We start from the raw sequence: 24,474 nt of genomic DNA, 5'->3' as shown, positions 1-24,474 counted from the left end.
TTTTTAGCCCATTAATTTTGTTGTAATGTTTAACTCACTCAGATATTACATAAACACACGTAAGACATGCCAAAATCTGTAGAACTGCAGGAAATTAGCTTTAAAACAGCAAAATATTTCTCCACCCCATGGCAAAATGTGTTTCCCAATGTTGGAAGGTGGGCTGAGAATTAAAAAGTTGGGAACCCCTAATGTACTGTATGTATAAAGGTGGTATTGTATGGGTGTCTGTGAGAGGATGATGCTTATGCATTTCTCTGCCAAGGCTCCACATACTCCAAACCCAGATGGGCAAAGATGTCCTCCTCAGTAGTCGCCAGTAGGCATAGTTTCTGGAGAAAGAACAAAGACAAAATTGATGGTTGGATTCAGAAATATAGTAGACATAAGAGATATGTGAGAGACTGTGAGAGTTGACATGGCTTGACAGCAAGATGCCACGCACGCACTGAAACATCTCAAGTTGCAAACCAAACAAGCCCAAGTATGAGCAAATCGGAGGTCACTCATGTTAGTCTCAGATGAACACAAAGATAACATCGCTATACAGTGGCTTGTGAATTGTGAAAGTATTCACCTCCCTTGGCATTTTTCCTATTTTGTAGCCTTTACAACCTGGAAATAAAATAGATTTTTTGGGGAGTTTGTGTCATTTGATTTACACAACATGCCTACCACTTTAAAGATGCAAAATATTTTTTATTGTGAAACAAACAAGAAATAAGACCAAAAAAACAGAAAACTTGAGCGTGCTTAACTATTCACCCCCCCCCCCCCCCCCCCCCCGCCCTTTTGCAGCAATTACAGCTGCAAGTCTCCTGGGGTATGTCTCTATAAGCTTGGCACATCTAGGATCTAGGATGGGTTCTGCTGGTGTACAGCAATCTTTAAGTCATACCACAGATTCTCAATTGGATTGAGGTCTGGGCTTTGACTAGGCCATTCCAAGATATTTAAATGTCTCCCTTTTAACTATATGAGCGTTGCTTTAGCAGTATGCATATGGTCATTGTCCTGCCGGAAGGTGAACCTCCGTCCCAGTCTCAAATCTCTGGAAGACGGAAACAAGTTTCCCTCAAGAACTTCCCTGTATTTAGCACCATCGATCATTCCTTTAATGCTGACCAGTTTCCCAGTCCCTGCCGATGAAAAACATCCCCACAGTGAAGCATGGTGGTGGCAGCATCATGCTGTGGGGGTGGTGTTCTCAGGGTGATGAGAGGTGTTGTGTTTGCACCAGACATAGCATAGCAAACCTGGTCAAGAACTACAGGAAACGTATGCTCTCTGTAATTGCAAACAAAGGTTTCTGCACCAAATATTAAGTTCTGCTTTTCTGATGTATCAAATACTTATGTCATGCAATAAAATGGAAATGAATTACTTAAAAATCATACAATGTGATTTTCTGTATTTTTGTTTTAGATTCTGTCTCTCACAGTTGAAGTGTACCTATGATAAAAAATTACAGACCTCTACATGCTTTGTAAGTGGGAATACCGGCAAAATCGGCAGGGTATCAAAAACTTGCTCTCCCCACTGTATGTGTTGGGCCCCTCTGACAGCTAAAGGCAGATGATAAACAACCCTTACTGGTAGGAGAGAGGGAACTTCTAGGACTTCTAGGCATGTATTCTGCCATTCTAGCCCGTTATTTACAATGCAAATAACAAGGGGGACATTACAGGCCCTGAGTGCATGCTGGGTAAAAGAAGTCAGTCCTGCCCAGGTCCAATCTGTGTAAATATCACTCCCTCTGTCTTCATTTGACTTCTGTCTCTGTTGATAAAATCAATTTCACAAACAGTCCAGGCTTAAATCTTGATCATCTAAATTTGATTATGACCTGACACACATTAAACGCAGTCATGCCCGCATGTCTGACAGGGGCACACACACACACTTTAAGTCTCTCCACCAGCTAAGTGGATGATTGGTTCTCTGCAGGTCACTAACAGGTCACTAACTCTCACATACATTAAACTCTAGAGAAAACACCCCCATGGTTACAGCAGATGAAAATCTTTCCACAGAGGTGCAATTTGCTATATTCTTCCCAACAATTCCCTTGTACCAGAGCAGATCACCAGAGACTTTTTTCCCTCTCAGGAAGTAAATAAGACAACACCCACACAGTGATTGGGGAACTGGTGAAGTAGTCACATATAAGAGCTTTGGACAGTCAGATCTGAATGTGATATAGCTCGTAGAGCATCATGTTCAAGCATCCCTAACAAGATGCATGCTTACTGTTCAAAAGGCTCAACGGAAAGCTATGGTAAGCTCTAACATCCAACTAACAAAGGAAATATGAACTCTGACCAATCTCTCCAATCCCCACGGGGGAAATTTCTTCATTACATACTGACCAGTTATGTCTATATTAACTTGTCAGTTATTTGTGCCCCAATAGCGGGGGCACTGGTTAGATTTCCTCGACTAAGCGGTACCCCCTGTATATATCCTCGCTATTGTTGTTTTACTGCTGCTCTTTAATTATTTGTTACTTTTATTTCTTATTCCTCATATATATATATGTTTATGTGTGTGTGTGACAAATACAATTTGAATTGATTTGATTTGACCACAGCAAACTCTCTGAATGCTTTGACCAAGAACATATTGTTGCTCTTCTGAGCCTGGCCTTACTTGACTTAAACCCTTTTACTCTGTAAGGAGCATATGCCATCCAAATATAAGCCTACTTACCATGTACTACAATAAGTACTACTTTATTCAGACAGAACTATGGTAAGCATTTCTGACAGAGGAGGAGCTGGAGTGCGAGTTACTGCATGTCAATGTCCTTGACTTAGTGACCGGCTAACCAGCTGTGTATTTCGTCTTCCCGCTGCATATTTACAGCTCTCGTGGATGTGAACACAGACATCAGGCCATCTTAACATCTGCCTTCTGTCATTGCCTCTGTGCCATGACACACAGGCTGATGGAAGGGTCTGATGGAAATGATTGGCTGCCACTCGAAGAGCCATGCACATCCACACACAAACACACAAATTAATGCACACGCACAAATTCAAACATTTGTTTTACTATATTTGTGTGGAGCAAACAATTGATTCCCATTCAAAAACATGTTTGACCTAACTCCTAACCCTAATCCCTAAGCCTAAACTAGTATTTTTCCGTGTGCGGGAAATGTCCGAATTTTTCCATGTTTTACTATGTTTGTGAGTCACCACAAGGATAGTAAAACCAAAAACACACACACAACACACACTGGAACAGACTTGCTGGCTTGTGGATCCTCAGACACAGTGATATGCAAACACAGTTGAATAATATGCAAATCCACACTAAATGAACAACTCCTAGGAACATGTAAATACAGATGTTACACAAACACTACAAACACACACAACAGGTGGCCTGTCAGAGAGTACTTTCTTTGGATTGTATTCAGTGTTGATATTCATAATCTATAATACACCGGTAGTATGTCTGAAGGACATGGCAATTCGGGACTGTTGCGTTTGTTTTCCTCTGTTGGACAGCAAGCAATGAATTGAAAATGATTCAAAGGAAAATCAGTATTTTGACATAGTCTCCTTTTGAAAATCACCCATTTAGATGTGTCCAACTCGTTGACACTGAAAGATCCCCCAGGACTAAAGAACACATTTTTTCTGTAAGAGAGGAACATATACATCCACCTATAGTCTACCGTATCATATTTCTCCGTATCCATAGCGTACTACTCCCGTGGGTCTCTCCATTAGAAATCCATAGATATCACATCAGGGCTATTACATAAGGCATACCAGCGTGGGCCACAGCCTTCCTCCCTCTCTTTGTTTAGATATTTTTCTTCTTACTGTCACCACCTGGAAACATGTTATTGCCAAGAGGGTGGTGAATCGAAAAATGTTTTGATTGTCTCTAAGTTAATCTATCTTTATTGCAGCTCACGGGAAAGGGCTGACAGTGGTGGAAAAGTGGGAGTCGATTAGTGCCTCTGCAGTCCTACTGAAACGATCCACCCACGATCAGCACGCATGCACATGCTCACACGCGCACACACCTAGCCTTCTCCAGGCACACTGGGACAGCAGCATAGAACCTGGGAGAGAAAGGAGGCAATTCGGACACCTCACTAATCAACCCAGCAATTAGTGTTAGCATCATGAACCCCTCTGAACCATAAAAAGGCTATTGAGCTGAATGTGGTTTACATTGCCTAACTCTCTCAGCCTGCTAATCAGCCAAATAAACTGGGCAGTAAGGGGAAACAGTGCCAGATAATCAACCATTTAATCATACACAGAAAATGAGTTTATTTGGCCGCCAGGGTTTTGCCACATAAACATGAGTAAAAAAATACATAATTGTTGATTAGAGTGTCCGAATGTAACAAGCAAAGGAAGACAAAGTCATTGCGCCAGTGTAATATGACCTCACTATATCTCATCGTCGATTAAGCAGAATTCTTTATTTATCTCCTCTGACACGTTCCTTCAATCCTTCATAAGGCCTACATAACACATCACTGTCACACAGCTAACATAAGCCCAAATCACACGGAGGGACATCCGTCAACTATGTGAATTTTGGGTACGCGAGAGTAACGTAGTGTTCGCCAGCGTAATTGTGATGAAAAGCCATTGTAAACAGTTGTATTCTCTCTTGAAATCGGAGTTACCTCATTCCTCGAGTTGTCCAGCCTATTTCCAGCCTATGTTCGAAATCAACACAGGTAGGCTGCCATTGTTTTCAAATAGGTAACCTAATTGTCAGAACAAACACAGCCTATACATCCCAATAAACATTTTAAACATAAAACTTTACTTAGCAAAGTAGAGAAGTTTAAAACAATTCCTCTAATTCCCTTTCGACCCACTCAATCTCTAGTCCAGATGTGAATATTTGGAAACCAAGACAATCAATAACCATGCACTTTCTTTTGAGGCTCCCTAAATGTTATCAGCATATCGCATGCGCGACCCGGGCTGGCAAAACCCAGGATCATTGTTATTCTAACTTCCGCGAAGCATATAAAGCCCTCTCCCGCCCCCAATTTGGAAAATCTGACCACGACTTCATTTTGTTGCTCCCAGCCTATAGACAGAAACTAAAACAGGAAGCGCCCGTGCTCAGGTTTGTTCAACGCTGGTCTGACCAATTGGATTCCACGCTTCAAAATTGCTTCGATCACATGGACTGGGATATGTTCTTCATTGCGTCGGAAAATAACATTGATGAATACGCTGATTCGGTGAGCGAGTTTATTAGCAAGTGCATCGGTGATGTTGTATCTACAGCGTCTATTAAAACATTCCCCAACCAGAAACCGTGGATTCATGGCAGCATTCGCGCAAAACTTAAAGCGCAAACCACTGCATTTAATCAGGGCAAGGTGACTGGAAACATGACCGAATACAAACAGTGTAGCTATTCCCTCCGCAAGGCAATCAAACAAGCTAAGCATCAATACAGAGACAAAGTAGAGTCGCACTTCAACGGCTCAGACACAAGAGGTATGTGGCAGGGTCTACAGTCAATCACGGACTACAAAAGGAAAACCAGCTCCGTCGCGGACCACGATGTCTTGCTCCCAGACAAACTAAACAACTTCTTTGCTCGCTTTGAGGACAATACAGTGCCATTGACACAGCCCGCTACCAAAACCTGCGGGCTCTCCTTCACTGCAGCCAACGTGAGTAAAACATTTAAACGTGTTAACCCTCGCAAAGCTGCCAGCCCAGACGGCATCCCCAGCCACGTCCTCAGAGCATGCGCAGTCCAGCTGGCTGGCTGGTGTGTTTACGGACATATTCAATCAATCCTTTTCACAGTCTGCTGTTCCCACATGCTTCAAGAGGGCCACCATTGTTCCTGTTACCAAGAAAGCTAAGGTAACTGAGCTAAATGACTATCGCCCCGTAGCACACACTTCCGTCATCATGAAGTGCTTTGAGAGACTAGTCAAGGATCATATCACCTCCACCATACCTGACACCCTAGACCCACTCCAATTTGCTTAGTGCCCCAATAGGTCCATAGACGACGCGATCACAATCACACTGCACACTGCCCTAACCAATCTGGACAAGAGGAATACCTACAGTGGGGCAAAAAAGTATTTAGTCAGCCACCAATTGTGCAAGTTCCCCCACTTAAAAAGATGAGAGAGGCCTGTCATTTCCATCATAGGTACACTTCAACTATGACAGAAAATGAGAAGAAAAAAATCCAGAAAATCACATTGTAGGATTTTTAATGAATTTATTTGCAAATGTTGGTGGAAAATAAGTATTTGGTCACCTACAAACAAGCAAGATTTCTGGCTCTCACAGACCTGTAACTTCTTCTTTAAGAGGCTCCTCTGTCCTCCACTCGTTACCTGTATTAATGGCACCTGTTTGAACTTGTTATCAGTATAAAAGACACCTGTCCACAACCTCAAACAGTCACACTCCAAACTCCACTATGGCCAAGACCAAAGAGCTGTCAAAGGACACCAGAAACAAAATTGTAGATCTGCACCAGGCTGGGAAGACTGAATCTGCAATAGGTAAGCAGCTTGGTTTGAAGAAATCAACTGTGGGAGCAATTATTAGGAAATAGAAGACATACAAGACCACTGATAATCTCCCTCGATCTGGGGCACCACGCAAGATCTCACCCCGTGGGGTCAAAATTATCACAAGAATGATCGCAAAAATCCCAGAACCACACAGGGGGACCTAGTGAATGACCTGCAGAGAGCTGGGACCAAAGTAACAAAGCCTACCATCAGTAACACACTACGCCGCCAGGGACTCAAATCCTGCAGTGCCAGACGTGTCCCCCTGCTTAAGCCAGTACATGTCCAGGCCGTCTGAAGTTTGCTAGAGAGCATTTGGATGATCCAGAAGAAGATTGGGAGAATGTCATATGGTCAGATGAAACCAAAATATAACTTTTTGGTAAAACCTCAACTCGTCTTGTTTGGAGGACAAAGAATGCTGAGTTGCATCCAAAGAACACCATACCTACTGTGAAGCATGGGGGTGGAAACATCATGCACGTTGCGCGTAAACAGAGGTGTAAGGATTGGATGAGTGAGTTTTGAACGAGTGGTCAACATCTGAAGTAAAAATTTTCAGTTTAATTGCACTACAAGCCTCCTTGCATTTGTAACACAAAGCTCTTAGACACTTACCCAGTAAGAGTCACAGCTGTAATCGCTGCCCAAATTGATTATAACATGTATTGACTCAGGGATGTGAATACTTATGTAAATTAATATCTGTATTTCATTTTAAATACATTTTTAAAAAAGTTTTCACTTTGTCATTATGGGGTACTGTGTGTAGATGGCTGAGAAAAAAATCTATACTGTATATTTTGAATTCAGGCTGTAACAACAAAATGCGTAATAAGTCAAAGGGTATGAATACTTTCTGAAGGCACTATATACAGTTGAAGTCGGAAGTTTACATACACTTAGGTTGGCGTCATTAAAACTCGTTTTTCAACCACTCCACGCATTTCTTATTAACAAACTAGTTTTGGCAAGTCGGTTAGGACATCTACTTTGAGCATGACACAAGTCATTTTTCCAACAATTGTTTACAAACAGATTATTTCACTTATAATTCCCTGTATCACAATTTCAGTGGGTCAGAAGTTTACATACACTAAGATGACTGTGCCTTTAAACAGCTTGGAAAATTCCAGAAAATAATGTCATGGCTTTAGAAGCTTCTGATAGGCTAATTGACATAATTTGAGTCAATTGGAGGTGTACCTGTGGATGTATTTCAAGGCCTACCTTCAAACTCAGTGCCTCTTGAAATCAAAAGAAGTGAGCCAAGACCTCAGAAAAAAATTGTGGACCTCCACAAGTCTGGTTCATCCTTGGGAGCAATTTCCAAATTCCTGAAGGTACCACATTAATCTGTACAAACAATAGTATGCAAGTATAAACACCATGGGACCACGCAGATGTCATACCGCTCAGGAAGGAGACACGTTCTGTATCCTAGAGATGAACGTACTTTGGTGCGAAAAATGCAAATCAATCCCAAACCAACAGCAAAGCACCTTGTGAAGATGCTGGAGGAAACAGGTACAAAAGTATCTATATCCACAGTAAAACGAGTCCTTTATCAATATAACCTGAAAGGCTGCTCAGCAAGGAAGAAGTCACTGCTCCAAAACCACCATAAAAAAGCCAGACTACAGTTTGCAACTGCACATGGGGACAAAGATTGTACTTTTTGGAGAAATGTCCTCTGGTCTGATGAAACCCAAATCTAACTGTTTGGCCATAATGACATCATTATGTTTAGAGGAAAAAGGGGGAGGCTTGCAAGCCGAAAAACACCATCCCAACCGTGAAGCACGGGGGTGGCAGCATCATGTTGTGGGGGTGCTTTGCTGCAGGAGGCTCTAGGGCACTTCACAATATAGATGGCTGCATGAGGTAGGAAAATTAGGTGGATATATTGAAGCAACATCTCAAGACATAAGTCAGGAAGTTAAAGCTTGGTCGCAAATGGGTCTTCCATATGGACAATGACCCCAAGCATACTTCCAAAGTTGTGGCAAAATGGCTTAAGGACAACAAAGTCAAGGTATTGGAGTGGCCATCCCAAAGCCCTGACCTAAATCCTATAGAATAGTTGTGGGCAGAACTGAAAAATTGTGTGCGAGGAAGGAGGCATACAAACCTGACTCAGTTACACCAGCTCTGTCAGGAGGAATGGGCCAAAATTCACCCAACTTATTGTGGGAAGCTTGTGGAAGGCTACCAGAAATATTTGACCCAAGTTAAACAATTTAAAGGCAATGCTACCAAACACGAATTGAGTGTATGTAAACTTCCGACCCACTGGGAATTTGATGAAAGAAATAAAATCTGAAATAAATCATGCTCTACTATTATTCTGACATTTCACATTCTTAAAATAAAGTGGTGATCCTAACTGACCTAAGACAGGGATTTTTTTACTAGGATTGAATGTCAAGAATTGTGGAAAAACTGAGTTTAAATGTATTTGGCTAAGGTGTATGTAAACTTCCGACTTCCAACGGTACTTCCGAAACACAACCCAGTTGATAAATGTAGAATGTCGTTGCATTCATGCATTGCTGCCACATTTATATTAAAGCACTAGCCAATACATCATGTTGACTTGCAGTTAAACATATCACTAAATACACTTGCTAACAATACATCACAATTTCAGAGGTAACAACGCACAACCAAAGTGCCAATTTCAGTATGAGCTGGTGGGGACATTTAAGTCCAATCGAAAGCTGATGTTAGCTGTGAAGCAGTTGGTTTATGGCAGGGTTTATGGCAGGGTTTCCCAAACTCGGTCCTGGGCATATAGCCTACATGGAGGGGTTTTTACACACATCCAAAATAATAACAGGAGCTGGCAATAATAATGGAATAGCTTACATATATTTATAGATAAAAACGGGATGTCCGTTCACTGTTTTGCTGCTGCCTAACTTTGTCTTTTAATAAAGCTTTGGCGATAAAGATTTATTTCAAAGCGGTCTCCCGAGCCAAACCTTTTATCGATGGTCTTAGTCCTGGGGCCCCGCCTGGGTGCACGTTTAGTTTTTTGCCCTAGCACTACACAGCTGATTCAAATAATCAAAGCTTGATGATGGGTTGGTTATTTGAATCAGCTGTGTAGTGTTAGGGCAAAAAACCCTGTGTTGTCACATAGATTTTGACAAATGAAGCTCATCCTATCCAGCTGTGACGCAGTGCCCATTATGCACACGGAAGAAGAGAGTGTTTTTTTGTGCCCATTAACCTCATATTTAGAAACATTACCTAATGATTTCTCCCATTTTGTTGAATTTGATTAAAAACCAAGCATAGCCTCTCCTCCTCTGTTTTTTGTCATGCCCAATGCATTCGCCATGTAGTCAAGACTATCGATAAAATGTTTTCCTCATGAAATAAACCTTTATAACCAAAGCTTGATTAAAAAAAATCAAGTTTGGCAGGACAGTGAGTGGACATCCCATTTTTATCTATAAATATATGTAAGCTATTACATTATTTTTGCCAGCTCCTGTTATTATTTTGGAAGTGTAAAAACCCCTCCATGTAGGCTATATGCCCATCTTGAAATGAGAGATGAGCCCATGTTATTTAATAAACTGTAGTATCAATCCATAATTGTTGCGTTTCCCAGCAAGAAAACCAAATAATGTTGCTCAAACAGAAGGGGGAACGAACAGAGTCACTGACAACAGCCAAAACGATGGGGTTTTAGGAGGGATTCTGAAAGAGACTCATGGGGGTGTCCACTGAAAGTTGACTAGCAACAACAACTGGAACCTTAAAGACACCCACCATGAGTGCCCACTAAATTTGACGAAAAACAGGCAAACAAAAATAAAACCCACACCAAACTTAAAGACAGGAAGCACACCAAAAAGTGGAGCAAAATGAAAACAGGGAAGATCAGATAAAGGTATTTTTTAAATAAATCAAATAGGGAGAGACAACTAAAGGAGTTAACCCTCTACATCTCTCAAGGCAACTGGAGCACTGGGCCAGCCATTCTTAAATATCACCTGGGTCAGCAGAGGTGAAACACCTACCCACTAACGAGATGACAAACCTGTGAGCGTCCCATGTGTTAACGTCCAATCTTGAAATATAAATGGAAAAACCACTGCCTGTAACAATAATGGACTAGGAGGATAATATGCGGTTACCCCTGCCGAAATCTTGATAGCACCTTGATTGCCAGTGAGTGGCCAAGCCTTCGTCACACTTACAACTTGTTTATTCATCAAACCCAGCCCTTTTCGCGCCACCGCCAGCTATTGCGCTCACAATAATGGCTGTGAAAATAGCAATAAATATTTCTCACACACCCACAGATCTATAGTGCTACCGCTAGCGCTTAGACTCACCATTGAATAAGGTTTGTTAAAATAGAGCCCTGGGTGTTTTTTCTCGGCTCTCTCTTGTACGGACCCCAACAGAATGCTCCATTAATGATTACAATAAATTACGTTTCACTGGTCTACTGAAGCCTGAAAATAATGAATTGGTTTGTTCTAAAGGGGCTGGTTTTGCATGACCAATTTAATTCCTTCTGCATTCACACAATGTGATCCGATGCTGCTGCATCAGCAGAATGAAGGTTCGGCTCAATTAAAAAAGTATCTGCAAAACATGAGCTTTGTTTGGAAGTTTTTCTTTATCTGTGCTTTCATCTTATAATGAGTTCATTCTTAAAAGTCTAAGCTGTGGTGGATGGGGGGGGATCATTTAGCTATTTGATTAGAATTTTAGGACCCCTTTAGGTATAAAAAAATATATATAAAACAATTATTTTATAAACATTTTAATTTGGACTTTACTAATATAGCCCAGAGAAACGCATTGAATAACACATTCATAAATGGCAAAAAAGTCAGTCAAAAAATGTATAATAAGAAACAAGGTTTGTAAAGTGTCTGTCCTATATCTAGGAGATACAAGAAAGCTCAGGAAATATTATCATAATTTTAATTTAACACATATTTAACCCCTTTTTTGGGTAGGCACAAAACTACCTTCATACTTCCATTCATTTTTTAAAACCGGTACCAGTTACCTTCCGACGAGTCCTGTGACACTTGTGGGTGATGTAGAACAAAACCACCATCAGGTTCTTGAGTCTTCTCTTTCCATAGAGTGCTCACCATAGTTTTGTAGGTCAAACCATTCGGATGCTGCAGACGTTTACGTGAGAAGTCCGATTTTTGGGATGTCTCAGTCTGACAAACAATGCCCTAGCTCTGCCACCTTTCACCGCAGATACGGAAGTGCGACATACATAGTAGGTGGATGCTGAGGATTGAGATTCATCCAATGTTGTTTATTATGTTACTTAGATTGACGCACAGGTGTATCAATCGACTCTAGGGGGATAACTGATTTTAATGTTTATTCTATTGTATTGGAAAAGTTGCTGTTGAAATAATTAAACACGTTCCACATGTAAAAGTCGCATTTTCACATGTGAAATAGCTGTTTTCACATGTTGAGCCTACCTAAATGTCGCATGTAAAACCATAATATCATATGTATTAAATTTAGTTCACATGTCATCACCACCTTTTCACATATGAGGAGAATAACATGTTTTCACCTCACATGAATGGCACCTCACGTGAATGGCAGATTCACATGTGAAAATCACATTTGCCCTTTCACATGTAAAAAAACCTCCACGTGTCAATCTCACTTCCACATGTGTGATAGCATTTTCAAGTGAAAGAAATTCACATATGAGAATCACATTTGCCGTTTCTAAGCTTGGACGGTATACCATTTAACTTGTTACGGAGGTGGTCCCTGCACAGGGACAGCTCAGCGGAAATTTCAGAGCGCCACCTATAGTGCTCGAGTATAGTACTCAAACTTTCATAAAAATACACATGCAAGGTACTGAATTAAAGCTACACTCGTTGTGAATCTAGCCACCAGATTTGTAAAATGCTTTTCGGCGAAAGCATGAGAAGCTATTATCTGATAGCATGCACCCCCCCAAAATACCAGCACGACACGTAAACAACAGATTTTGCGGTAGCCGGCGCTACCCAAAACACAGAAATAAAATATAAAACATTCATTACCTTGGACGAGCTTCTTTGTTGGCACTCCTATATGTCCCATAAACATCACAATTGGGTCTTTTTCCCGGTTAAATCCGTCATTGTATACCCAAAATGTAATTTGCTGAAGGCCGGTCTGATGCTGCAAAAAGCCCATTTACAAGACGCAATGTCACTTTTTAAAATTACAAAAGTTGCCTATAAACTTTTACAAATCACTTCAAACGACTTTTCTAAACCAACTTTAGGTATTAGTAAACGTTAATGATGTATCAAATTGATCACGGGGCGATCTGTATTCGATAGCAGCAAGTCTGGAAATCATCGTCCATTTTTTCAGTTTCACAACATACTGTGGTGCGCCTCAAGAAAGGAGGGGTCTATTCGTGTTGTAACCAAGGATAAATGAGTCAGAAATTGACAGCAATGGCGACATCGTGTGGAAGCTGTAGGCGTTTATAGGGGATATTTTCTGTCGTCTTAAACAATACATTGAATGGCGGACAAATATTTTTTTTGTGTTTTTGGTAAACAGTTTTACCAGGGATTTTTACTCCTAAACACGTTCTGTTATAGCCACATACCCGATTTAACCAGTTTTAGAGACTTCAGAGTGTTGTCTATACACACATACTTATCATATGCATATACTATATTCCTGGCATGAGTAGCAGGACTTTGAAATGTTGCGCGATTTTTTACAAAAAGCTGCGAAAATTCGCATCATCCATAACAGGATTTATACCGTATACATATATTGGAAGTAGTCATGGGATGGTTTCTCAATACCGTTGAAACTATTTCATTAAAGTTTTTTAATACATTTGAATATTTGTAGCTGCTTTTAAGGAAATACCGGCAGTCAACTTCTGCAATATGTTAGGCGATAAAGCAGATCGCATTCTTCATTTCACCTGTCACATTATAATTCATTATGAAGTTTGCCGGTAGTCTTTAGCCACATGGTATTTGATTACAAGCACAAAATGACAGGTGAACGACAAGCCTTGTGAATCTCTTACGGTTGTGCAGCACATGCCAGGTGATGTAGTTACAGTATGGAATTCACAACTAAATGTTGTGCCAGCTAGACATCTTATTAAGTTAATTGTCAAAAATGTGCTCAATGCTCTGCAGTTACGAATTTGGTTTGCTAATTTAGTAGCTAGTTATTAGCTAAGTGGTTAGCTTCTTACAAAATCAAGCTTCTCTTGGTAACAGCAGAGAATCGCTTCCTGGATCAAGGCCTTGCTGTCTTATATTTGTTTTGTGTGTGCAGCAAACTTGTTTTGTTACTTGTATAATTTTAGTAGCTGGGATGTATGTCCTGCAAATAGTTTATGTCAAAGAATGTATAAAAGGTTAGCATTCACTCTAGGATTTTACATGTACTTTACATGTAACCTTCGAATTACAGAGGCTCAGTGGGGTTGGAAAATGTTGCCCCTTGTTGTTTACTGCCAGTATTACCGAATATCCCGGGATGGCACAAGTTTGGAATGAAGGTATAACTGTCTGCATACCGCCCAAGCCTAGCTGTTTCCCATGAAAGAAAACTGCGTGAAAATCTCACTTTCACATGTGGAATTAAAAGTTCACATGTGAAAAACAATCACATGTAATTTGTAGTTTCATATGCTGTATGAAAAACGTTGACGTGATTGTTACTCAAACGTGAACTTGCAATTCCACATGTGAAAGTGAACATCAAATTAGCAGTTTCACATGTATGAAATCTCCACATTTACTCCTATGTACTCCAATGTAAACAAAGTAAATGTAAAACACTGTAACAAATCAAATCAAATTTTATTTGTCACATACACATGGTTAGCAGATGTTAATGCGAGTGTAGCGAAATGCTTGTGCTTCTAGTTCCGACAATGCAGTAATAACAAGTAATCTAACTAACAATTCCAAAACTACTGTCTTGTACACAGTGTAAGGGGATAAAGAATATGTACATAAGGATATATGAATGAGTGATGGTACAGAGCAGCATAGGCAAGATACAGTAGATGGTATCGAGTACAGTATGTACAAATGAGATGAGTATGTAAACAAAGTGGCATAGTTTAAAGTGGCTAGTGATACATCTATTACATAAGGATACAGTCGATGATATAGAGTACAGTATATACGTATGCATATGAGGTGAATAATGTAGGGTAAGTAACATTATATAAGGTAGCATTGTTTAAAGTGGCTAGTGATATATTTACATCATTACCCATCAATTCCCATTATTAAAGTGGCTGGAGTTGAGTCAGTGTCAGTGTGTTGGCAGCAGCCACTCAGTGTTAGTGGTGGCTGTTTAACAGTCTGATGGCCTTGAGATAGAAGCTGTTTTTCAGTCTCTCGGTCCCAGCTTTGATGCACCTGTACTGACCTCGCCTTCTGGATGATAGCGGGGTGAACAGGCAGTGGCTCGGGTGGTTGATGTCCTTGATGATCTTTATGGCCTTCCTGTGACATTGGGTGGTGTAGGTGTCCTGGAGGGCAGGTAGTTTGCCCCCGGTGATGCGTTGTGCAGACCTCACTACCCTCTGGAGAGCCTTACGGTTGAGGGCGGTGCAGTTGCCATACCAGGCGGTGATACAGCCCGCCAGGATGCTCTCGATTGTGCATCTGTAGAAGTTTGTGAGTGCTTTTGGTGACAAGCCGAATTTCTTCAGCCTCCTGAGGTTGAAGAGGCGCTGCTGCGCCTTCTTCACGATGCTGTCTGTGTGAGTGGAACAATTCAGTTTGTCTGTGATGTGTATGCCGAGGAACTTAAAACTTGCTACCCTCTCCACTACTGTTCCATCGATGTGGATAGGGGGGTGTTCCCTCTGCTGTTTCCTGAAGTCCACAATCATCTCCTTAGTTTTGTTGACGTTGAGTGTGAGGTTATTTTCCTGACACCACACTCCGAGGGCCCTCACCTCCTCCCTGTAGGCCGTCTCGTCGTTGTTGGTAATCAAGCCTACCACTGTTGTGTCGTCCGCAAACTTGATGATTGAATTGGAGGCGTGCGTGGCCACGCAGTCGTGGGTGAACAGGGAGTACAGGAGAGGGCTCAGAACGCACCCTTGTGGGGCCCCAGTGTTGAGGATCAGCGGGGAGGAGATGTTGTTGCCTACCCTCACCACCTGGGGGCGGCCTGTCAGGAAGTCCAGTACCTAGTTGCACAGGGCGGGGTCGAGACCCAGGGTCTCGAGCTTGATGACGAGCTTGGAGGGTACTATGGTGTTGAATGCCGAGCTGTAGTCGATGAACAGCATTCTCACATAGGTATTCCTCTTGTCCAGATGGGTTAGGGCAGTGTGCAGTGTGGTTGAGATTGCATCGTCTGTGGACCTATTTGGGCGGTAAGCAAATTGGAGTGGGTCTAGGGTGTCAGGTAGGGTGGAGGTGATATGGTCCTTGACTAGTCTCTCAAAGCACTTCATGATGACGGATGTGAGTGCTACGGGGCGGTAGTCGTTCAGTTACCTTAGCTTTCTTGTGAACAGGAACAATGGTGGCCCTCTTGAAGCATGTGGGAACAGCAGACTGGTATAGGGATTGATTGAATATGTCCGTAAACACACCGGCCAGCTGGTCTGCGCATGCTCTGAGGGCGCGGCTGGGGATGCCGTCTGGGCCTGCAGCCTTGCGAGGGTTAACACGTTTAAATGTCTTACTCACCTCGGCTGCAGTGAAGGAGAGACCGCATGTTTTCGTTGCAGGCCGTGTCAGTGGCACTGTATTGTCCTCAAAGCTGGAAAAAAAGTTATTTAGTCTGCCTGGGAGCAAGACATCCTGGTCCGTGACTGGGCTGGATTTCTTCCTGTAGTCCGTGATTGACTGTAGGCCCTGCCACATGCCTCTTGTGTCTGAGCCGTTGAATTGAGATTCTACTTTGTCTCTGTACTGGCGCTTAGCTTGTTTGATAGCCTTGCGGAGGGAATAGCTGCACTGTTTGTATTCGGTCATGTTACCAGACACCTTGCCCTGATTAAAAGCAGTGGTTCGCGCTTTCAGTTTCACACGAATGCTGCCATCAATCCACGGTTTCTGGTTAGGGAATGTTTTAATCGTTGCTATGGGAACGACATCTTCAACGCACGTTCTAATGAACTCGCACACCGAATCAGCGTATTCGTCAATGTTGTTATCTGACGCAATACGAAACATCTCCCAGTCCACGTGATGGAAGCAGTCTTGGAGTGTGGAGTCAGCTTGGTCGGACCAGCGTTGGACAGACCTCAGCGTGGGAGCCTCTTGTTTTAGTTTCTGTCTGTAGGCAGGGATCAACAAAATGGAGTCGTGGTCAGCTTTTCCGAAAGGGGGGCGGGGCAGGGCCTTATATGCGTCGCGGAAGTTAGAGTAACAATGATCCAAGGTCTTTCCACCCCTGGTTGCGCAATCAATATGCTGATAAAATTTAGGGAGTCTTGTTTTCAGATTAGCCTTGTTAAAATCCCCAGCTACAATGAATGCAGCCTCCGGATAAATCGTTTCCAGTTTGCAGAGAGTTAAATAAAGTTCGTTCAGAGCCATCGATGTGTCTGCTTGGGGGGGGATATATACGGCTGTGATTATAATCGAAGAGAATTCTCTTGGTAGATAATGCGGTCTACATTTGATTGTGAGGAATTCTAAATCAGGTGAACAGAAGGATTTGAGTTCCTGTATGTTTCTTTCATCACACCATGTCACGTTGGCCATGAGGCATACGCCCCCGCCCCTCTTCTTACCAGAAAGATGTTTGTTTCTGTCAGCGCGATGCGTGGAGAAACCCGTTGGCTGCACCGCTTCGGATAGAGTCTCTCCAGTGAGCCATGTTTCAGTGAAGCAAAGGACGTTACAGTCTCTGATGTCCCTCTGGAATGCTACCCTTGCTCGGATTTCATCAACCTTGTTGTCAAGAGACTGGACATTGGCAAGAAGAATGCTAGGGAGTGGTGCACGGTGTGCCCAGAAGACCGCCTCGTTTCCCTCTCTTTCGGAGTCGTTTTTTTGGGTCGCTGCATAGGATCCACTCCGTTGTCCTGTTTGTAAGGCAGAACACAGGGTCCGCGTCGCGAAAAACATATTCTTGGTCGTACTGATGGTGAGTTGACGCTGATCTTATATTCAGTAGTTCTTCTCGACTGTATGTAATGAAACCTAAGATGACCTGGGGTACTAATGTAAGAAATAACACGTAAAAAAACAAAAAACTGCATAGTTTCCTAGGAACGCGAAGCGAGGCGGCCATCTCTGTCGGCGCCGGAAGTCGAGGATAGCCTAAAAGCCTAAAAACATGGTTAAAACTATCATTTTTATATCATAGATGGTTAGTACTTGCATCCATAGCGTAGACTGGGTTGCATTTCTCCAGCCCCATCCCTCAGGAAAACAGAGTATTAATGTTTTAATTAGGTCTACCGCTTTAAACACCTTTAATAGAGTAATATTATATGGTGCAAATATTATATAGTCTTATTATATGTTGCAATCCTCTACTATTTTTGTGCCATTAATATCAAGCAAAACTCCTGAAGTCGAGAATAAAATTCTGAGTTTTGCATACAAAAATAATGATATTTAAAGAAAAACATAAACCCAAAAGTATTGATAGCAAAATAAAATATTACAAGGAAATCATTTTGAAATGAGAGGACAAATGAATTGTAAATTGATGGAAAAAAGTTTTTGGTGAATATTGTTTTATCATAAAGCAATTCATTAAAATGCCTCCCTCTTTCCTGCAATTTTCCCTATCTTTGGTTATGTTACATTGGCCTTTGCTTTCACTGCCTTTTTTCCAGTTGCAAGTTTTGGCACATTTATTCCAACAACATAGGACCCTGCATCCCACTGCTGGTTTGCCTCAGAAGTTAAGCAGGGTTGGTCCTGGTATGTCCCTGGATGGGAGACCAGACACATCTGGAAGTGGTCAAAAATAATGATAAACAGGACAAATGTACATGTGAAACATCACGTCTGACTCTAGCGTTTCACTGTAGTAACATAACACATAGATCATGTATGTCATGGTTACTGTACTGCACACAAAAGCAGGAGGTTCCATCTGATGCAGGACATTTCAATGTATGTTCAGTGGAGTGTCCCGTGAATTATTCATGGTCCAAACTGAAACTGGATATATGGATGGATGGGTGCCACCCACCCCAAGGGCCATGTCAATTAATGTTACATGACAGGCAGACAGACCCAACATCGGAGCCGGAGTGAAAACCTCTGCCATTCACTTTCATCAATAATGCAGCAGGACCTGTCTCTAGAGTTAGCCCGATTGACAACACCCCACTCCTATCCACTCCCCCCATCTCTCTCATCCTCCCCCTCATATTCTCTTCTGAGTTCAGAATATTTGTTTTCTTTTTCTAATTCCATAATAATAGATTGCAACAATAGTTGTGTATTCATGGATAATAGCTTGAGATTGAATTTCATTTTTGACACAAAAACATCTGCAAGGAATAGGATCTATAAATATCACTCCTTTTCTCTCCCAGGATAGTGATAATGGGCCTAGTGTGGGAGGATGGGAAGGAGGGGGAAAGGTAAGGGGGCGATGGTGAGAGGGGTGGCAAAGAAAGAGGATGTGAGAGGAACTTTCAGTGTGGTATTGTTCACCCTGGCGGGGGGACTGTTCTAATGTGTGTTTCCCCCCCTATCTGTCTCGGTCTGTATGTCTCTGTTCTCTCTTTTCTCTCACAAGGTTTCTTGATCTCTCCATCCATATCTCAAACTCAGTTTCATTGATTCCCTCAGAAACGCTAGACTCGTACGAACTCTTGCGAGCTTACATTCTGTTTCATTACACAGATTAACAGGGGCACAAATTTGGTTTTAGAAGTGGGGAGGACATAACATATATTTATTTCATATATAGTTGAATAAACACTCCAAACAGCCTAACCAACCGCTCGGAGACGTCCGCATGGTCCTAAAGCACGTTTTGTATCACATTCTAATTATAAAACTGGTTGCACAGCTACGGATAGGTTCTGGCCACGACCAGATTCAAACGATTTGAGTCCCTCCCTTCCCTCCACTGTATGGCTGATGGAAGTTGGTGTTGATGCTGCTGTAGCAGAAGTTATATCAGAACAGGAGAGCATAACTTAATTGAAAGAACAGAAAACAACTGCATTGAAGGCTTTTCTCAGGGAAGAAGATATTTTGGCTTTTCTACTGGCTGGGTCGGCAAGAGCTTGATTTACCACCTGCCTCCTCTGGTAGTGAAGAAAATGTGACAGATCGAGGAACCAATTCTCATTGTTTTTTCGCCTTTGGTCGCCCTCATGCAAGACATTACCATGTTGTTTTTGGTAGCCCAGGGTCTTGGTATAAGTTAAATAATAAGACCAAATCAAATAAAACTTTAAATGCACTTGAAAAAAATGGGGATTTGATTTATTCCTATTCTTTAACTTTCATTATTGGTTGAGATGGAGATGTGAATCCAACATACCAATTATACATTTGTAGACAAATTGGAATTAAAGCCATACTAAATTATTGGCACAAAATGATTTGCCCTCCATTTAGCAAATCTGATCATAATTCTATCTTCCCTATTCCTACTTACAAGCAAAAACTGAAGCAGGAAGTCCCAGTGACTTAATCAATACGGAAGTGGTCAGATGACGCAGATGCTAAGCTACAGGACTGTTTTGCTAGCACAGACTGGAATATGTTCCAGGACAAATCCGATGGCATTGAGGAGAATACTACATCAGTCACCGGCTTCATCAATAAGTGCATTGATGACGTTGACTCCAGTGACCGTACATAAGCCTACCAGATGAGCTAAACGACTTCTATGCTCGCTTCGAGGCAAGTAACACTGAAAAATGCATGAGAGCACCAGCTGTTCTGGACGACTGTGTGATCATGCTCTCTGTAGCCGATGTGAGAAAGACCTTTAAACAGGTCAACATTCACAAGGCCGCAGGGCTAGATGTATAACCAGGATGTGTAATCCGAGCATGCGCTGACAAACTGGCAAGTGTCTTCACTCACATTTTCAATCTGCCCTGGCTGAGACTGTAATACCTACATGTTTCCGCAGACCACCATAGTCCCTGTGCACCAAGGTAACCTGCCTAAATGATTACCGACCCGTAGCACTCATGTCTGTAGCCATGAAGTGCTTTGAAAGGCTAGTCCTGGCTCACAACACCATCATCCCAGAAACACTAGACCCACTCCAATTTGCATACTGCCCCAACAGATCCACAAATGACGCCATCTCTATTACACTCAACACTGCCCTTTCCCACCTGGACAAAAGGAACACTGTTCATTGACTACAGCTCAGAGTTCAACACCATAGTGCACTCAAAGCTCATCACTGGGATTAAACACCTCCATCTGAAACTGGATCCTGGACTTCCTGATGGGCTGCTCCCAGGTGGTAAGGGTAGGCAACAACACATCTGCCACGTTGATCCTCAACACGGGGGCCCCTCAGGGGTGCATGCTTAGTCCCCTCCTGTACTCTCAATTTACCCATGACTGCGTGGCCAAGCATGACTCCAACACCATCAGTAAGTTTGCTGTCTACGTTGGTAGGTTTGATCACCGACAACGATGAGACAGCCTATAGGAGAGGTCATAGACCTGACCATGTGGTGCCAGGACAACAACCTCTCCCACAACGTGATCAAGACAAAGGAGATGACCGTGGACTACAGGAAAAGGAGTGCCGAGCACGCCCCCATTCTCATCGATGGGGCTGTAGTGGAGCCGGTTGCGAGCTTGAAGTTCCTTGGTGTCCACATCACCAACAAATGACCATGCTCCAAATACACCAAGACAGTTGTGAAGAGGGCAAGACAACAGCTATTCCCCCTCAGGAGACTGAAAAGACTTGGCATGGGTCCTCAAAAAGGTCTACAGCTGCACCATCGAGAGCATCCTGACAGATTGCGTCACTGCCTGGTATGGCAACTGCTCGGCCTCCGACCATAAGGCAATACAGAGGGTAGTGCATACGGCCCAGCACATCACTGGGGCCAAGCTTCCTGCCATCCAGGACCTCTATTATCAGGCGGTGTCAGGGGAAGGCCCTTAAAATTGCCAGAGATTCCAGCCACTCTAGTCATAGACTGTTCTCTCTGCTACCGCACGGCAAGTTGTACCGGAGCGCCAAGTCTTGGTCCAAAAGGCTTCTTAACAGCTTCTAACCCCAAGCCATAAGGCTGCTGAACAGCTAATCAAATGGCTACCCGGACTATTTGCATTGACACCCCCCTTTTTTTGGAGCTGCTGCTACTCGCTGTTTATCATCTAAGCATCACTTTACACCTACCTACATGTACATATTACCTCAATTATCTCAAATAACCCGCACATTGACTCGGTTCTGGTGCCCCCTGTATGTGGTGCCCCCTGTATAATTATTGTTATTTATTGTTGCTCTTTTCTTTTTTAGTTTAGTTTATTTAGTAAATATCTTTCTTAACTCTATTGTTGGTTAAGGGCTTGTAAGTAGGCATTTCACTGTAAAGTCTACACCTGTTGTATTCGGTGCATGTGACAAATACAATTTGATTTGAAAACGCAATTCAATATCACTTTTGCTATACAGTAAATAGCCTATTAAAAACAAGTTATCAAATGTTATATTGGATTCACGTCTCCAACTAAAATCCAAAATAAAAGTTAAAGAATAGGATTAAGCCAGTGGCTCAGATGAAACTGTCCAAGCAATAGATACCCTTTAAATGTTGATATTAAGTTGTGTTGACGATCAAACACAATTCAATATTAGTTATTTTGCCATGTCTATTGCATTATTTACACTTTTGATATATATTTATCATTGTCATTATTACACTTTTTTGAGAACCATACTTAGGTAGCTTTTTCCCCCACATGTATTGGTGGGTAGTTGTCCATGTGTAGTTGCCTGTGAGCAATACGTTGGCTTCACGGTTTCGCTTGATGTTTATTGTTTTGTTGGCGACAGCTTAAAATAAAGAAGTATGTACGCTCCCCACGCCGCACCTTGGTCCACTGTTTCCACCTTAGACGATCATGACACAACCTCTACAGAGAAAGCATCCCATGCCCTATGCCAGGTTGCAGAAATGTCTACACATACAGCAAAGCAAGGGAGAACCATGCAAAAAATATGACTTGGTGATAGATTCAGTGCCAGATGCAACCAGGACTAGTGAGGTGGACCACAAACAACAACATACTGAGGTAAGACTCAGCTTTGGCTTCTTCCTGTCCAACAAGCAGGATGCAGTGAAAGAGGGAGATGGGGAGAGGTTGTTGAAGTTATACACTCTACCTCTGTTGTTCTACAAGGCCTATGGTCATGTCCAGATAGCCTACAGTACCCTTCTACTGACCTTGCAAGTCAATGCCACTCCTCCCTTCGGAAGGCACACAGTCTTACCTGGAACAAGTTTTAAAATGGGAAGGGAAAGAATATACCTGTTGACTTACACCTAGACCACCTCAACAACTTCTAGAAGTTGTTTTTAAGGGTCTGGGTCCAAACATGACAAAGCAAGAGGGAGACAGGATTAGCAAATCCATTGGTTCCCTCAAGTACTTGATGGACATCACAGACTCTGAGTTATAGGTATCTAAGTCTAGTGGCATCCATCCTGCTGCTCATCCGACCGAGGACATTCTATCCCTTGTGGAGGTTATCAGGGAGGCAGAGCTGTTCAAAACCGAACCAGGCAGAGTTCACAGCATTCCCTGGTTAACAGAAACCGTCTCTCAAAAGGGAAGTACAGTGAGTTGTGGGGGTGGGTGAGGTTCAAATTGAAGGAGTGGAGAAATGTTCCAGTTTGATTTGAAACAACTTATGTTCCAGGCTAGCTGTGGATGTGGGCTGCTTACTCTGACTATCGAACCCTGTCCAAGCAGTAGATAGCGATGGGAAGTTAAGGAGTAGGAGTAGGCTAAGTCAACTAATGTTGTCACTGTTATATTTCGTATTGATCTGCATTTTAAATTCTTCAAGTTTTGTATTTCAGAATAACTTGTATCTGTTTTTATCTGTATCACTTTTCATGCATCATTGTTCTGTTGTACTGTATTCTGTAACAAAGTTCAAAATCATACTTCCTGATTAACTAATCATAATTTGAAAAAATCCATAATGTTAACAGTTGAAATACCTCAGATAGTTTTGAGCAACAGTTATGTGTCACGACTCTCATGGGTTGAAGGAGACCAAGGTGCAGCGTGGTAGGCGTTCATGATATTTATTAAACTGAACACCGTAACAAAGTAGAAAACAACCACGCATAGTCCTGTCAGGCAGCTAAACAGAAAATAACTACCCACAAAACACAGGTGGGAAGAAGGCTGCCTAAGTATGATTCCCAATCAGAGACAACCATAGACAGCTGTCCCTGATTGAGAACCATACCTGGCCAAAACATAGAAATAAAGAAACTAGAATGCCCACCCTAGTCACACCCTGTCCTAACCAAAATAGAGAATAAACGCCTCTCTATGGCTAGGGCGTGACATTATGACAGTTTTTGAACAAGTAACAACATACAAATAGTAACATAGTCTCATTTCTGAACAGTCGTTCAACTAACTCCCGCTCAACTAAATCTATATAGAACAATGTACCCCCCCCCCCATTAAATGACAGTTGTGAGTTGTGTTATAGCTGCTGACCAGTGGTGCTACTTTTGTTTAAGTGACCCTTTTATTTATCTGTCGAAGCTGCTGTGTTGTTTTTCCATCCCAAAGTCCTCATCTTCCTCATCATGTTAACCAATGTAATCATCATCTGGCTCAGTTAAGCTATCCTTTTGGAAAGTAGGCTCTACACCGTCAATGTTACCAAATTCTTCACTGATGATGTGCAGAATTGCTCTTGCATGTTGATGCTGTGAGTGGCAACACTCGTGTACCTGAAAG

At 42.2% G+C, this 24,474-nt stretch overlaps 1 protein-coding gene across 1 annotated transcript in view; it reads right to left on the bottom strand.

Annotated features, from left to right (window-relative positions):
* Positions 1-245: 245 nt before the first annotated feature.
* LOC139381715 (deoxynucleotidyltransferase, terminal) overlaps positions 246-24,474 on the bottom strand; it is a 137,790-nt gene continuing 113,561 nt past the window's right edge. The window contains exon 11 of the mRNA XM_071125441.1: positions 246-332. Coding sequence (XP_070981542.1) covers positions 246-332 — 87 coding nt within the window. The remainder of the gene's footprint in view (positions 333-24,474) is intronic.

The sequence above is a fragment of the Oncorhynchus clarkii genome, chromosome 23, assembly GCF_045791955.1.
Source record: "Oncorhynchus clarkii lewisi isolate Uvic-CL-2024 chromosome 23, UVic_Ocla_1.0, whole genome shotgun sequence".
NCBI lineage: Eukaryota > Metazoa > Chordata > Actinopteri > Salmoniformes > Salmonidae > Oncorhynchus > Oncorhynchus clarkii.
Note: the sequence above shows the minus strand (reverse complement) of the source record. Positions and strands in the feature narration are given on the sequence as shown.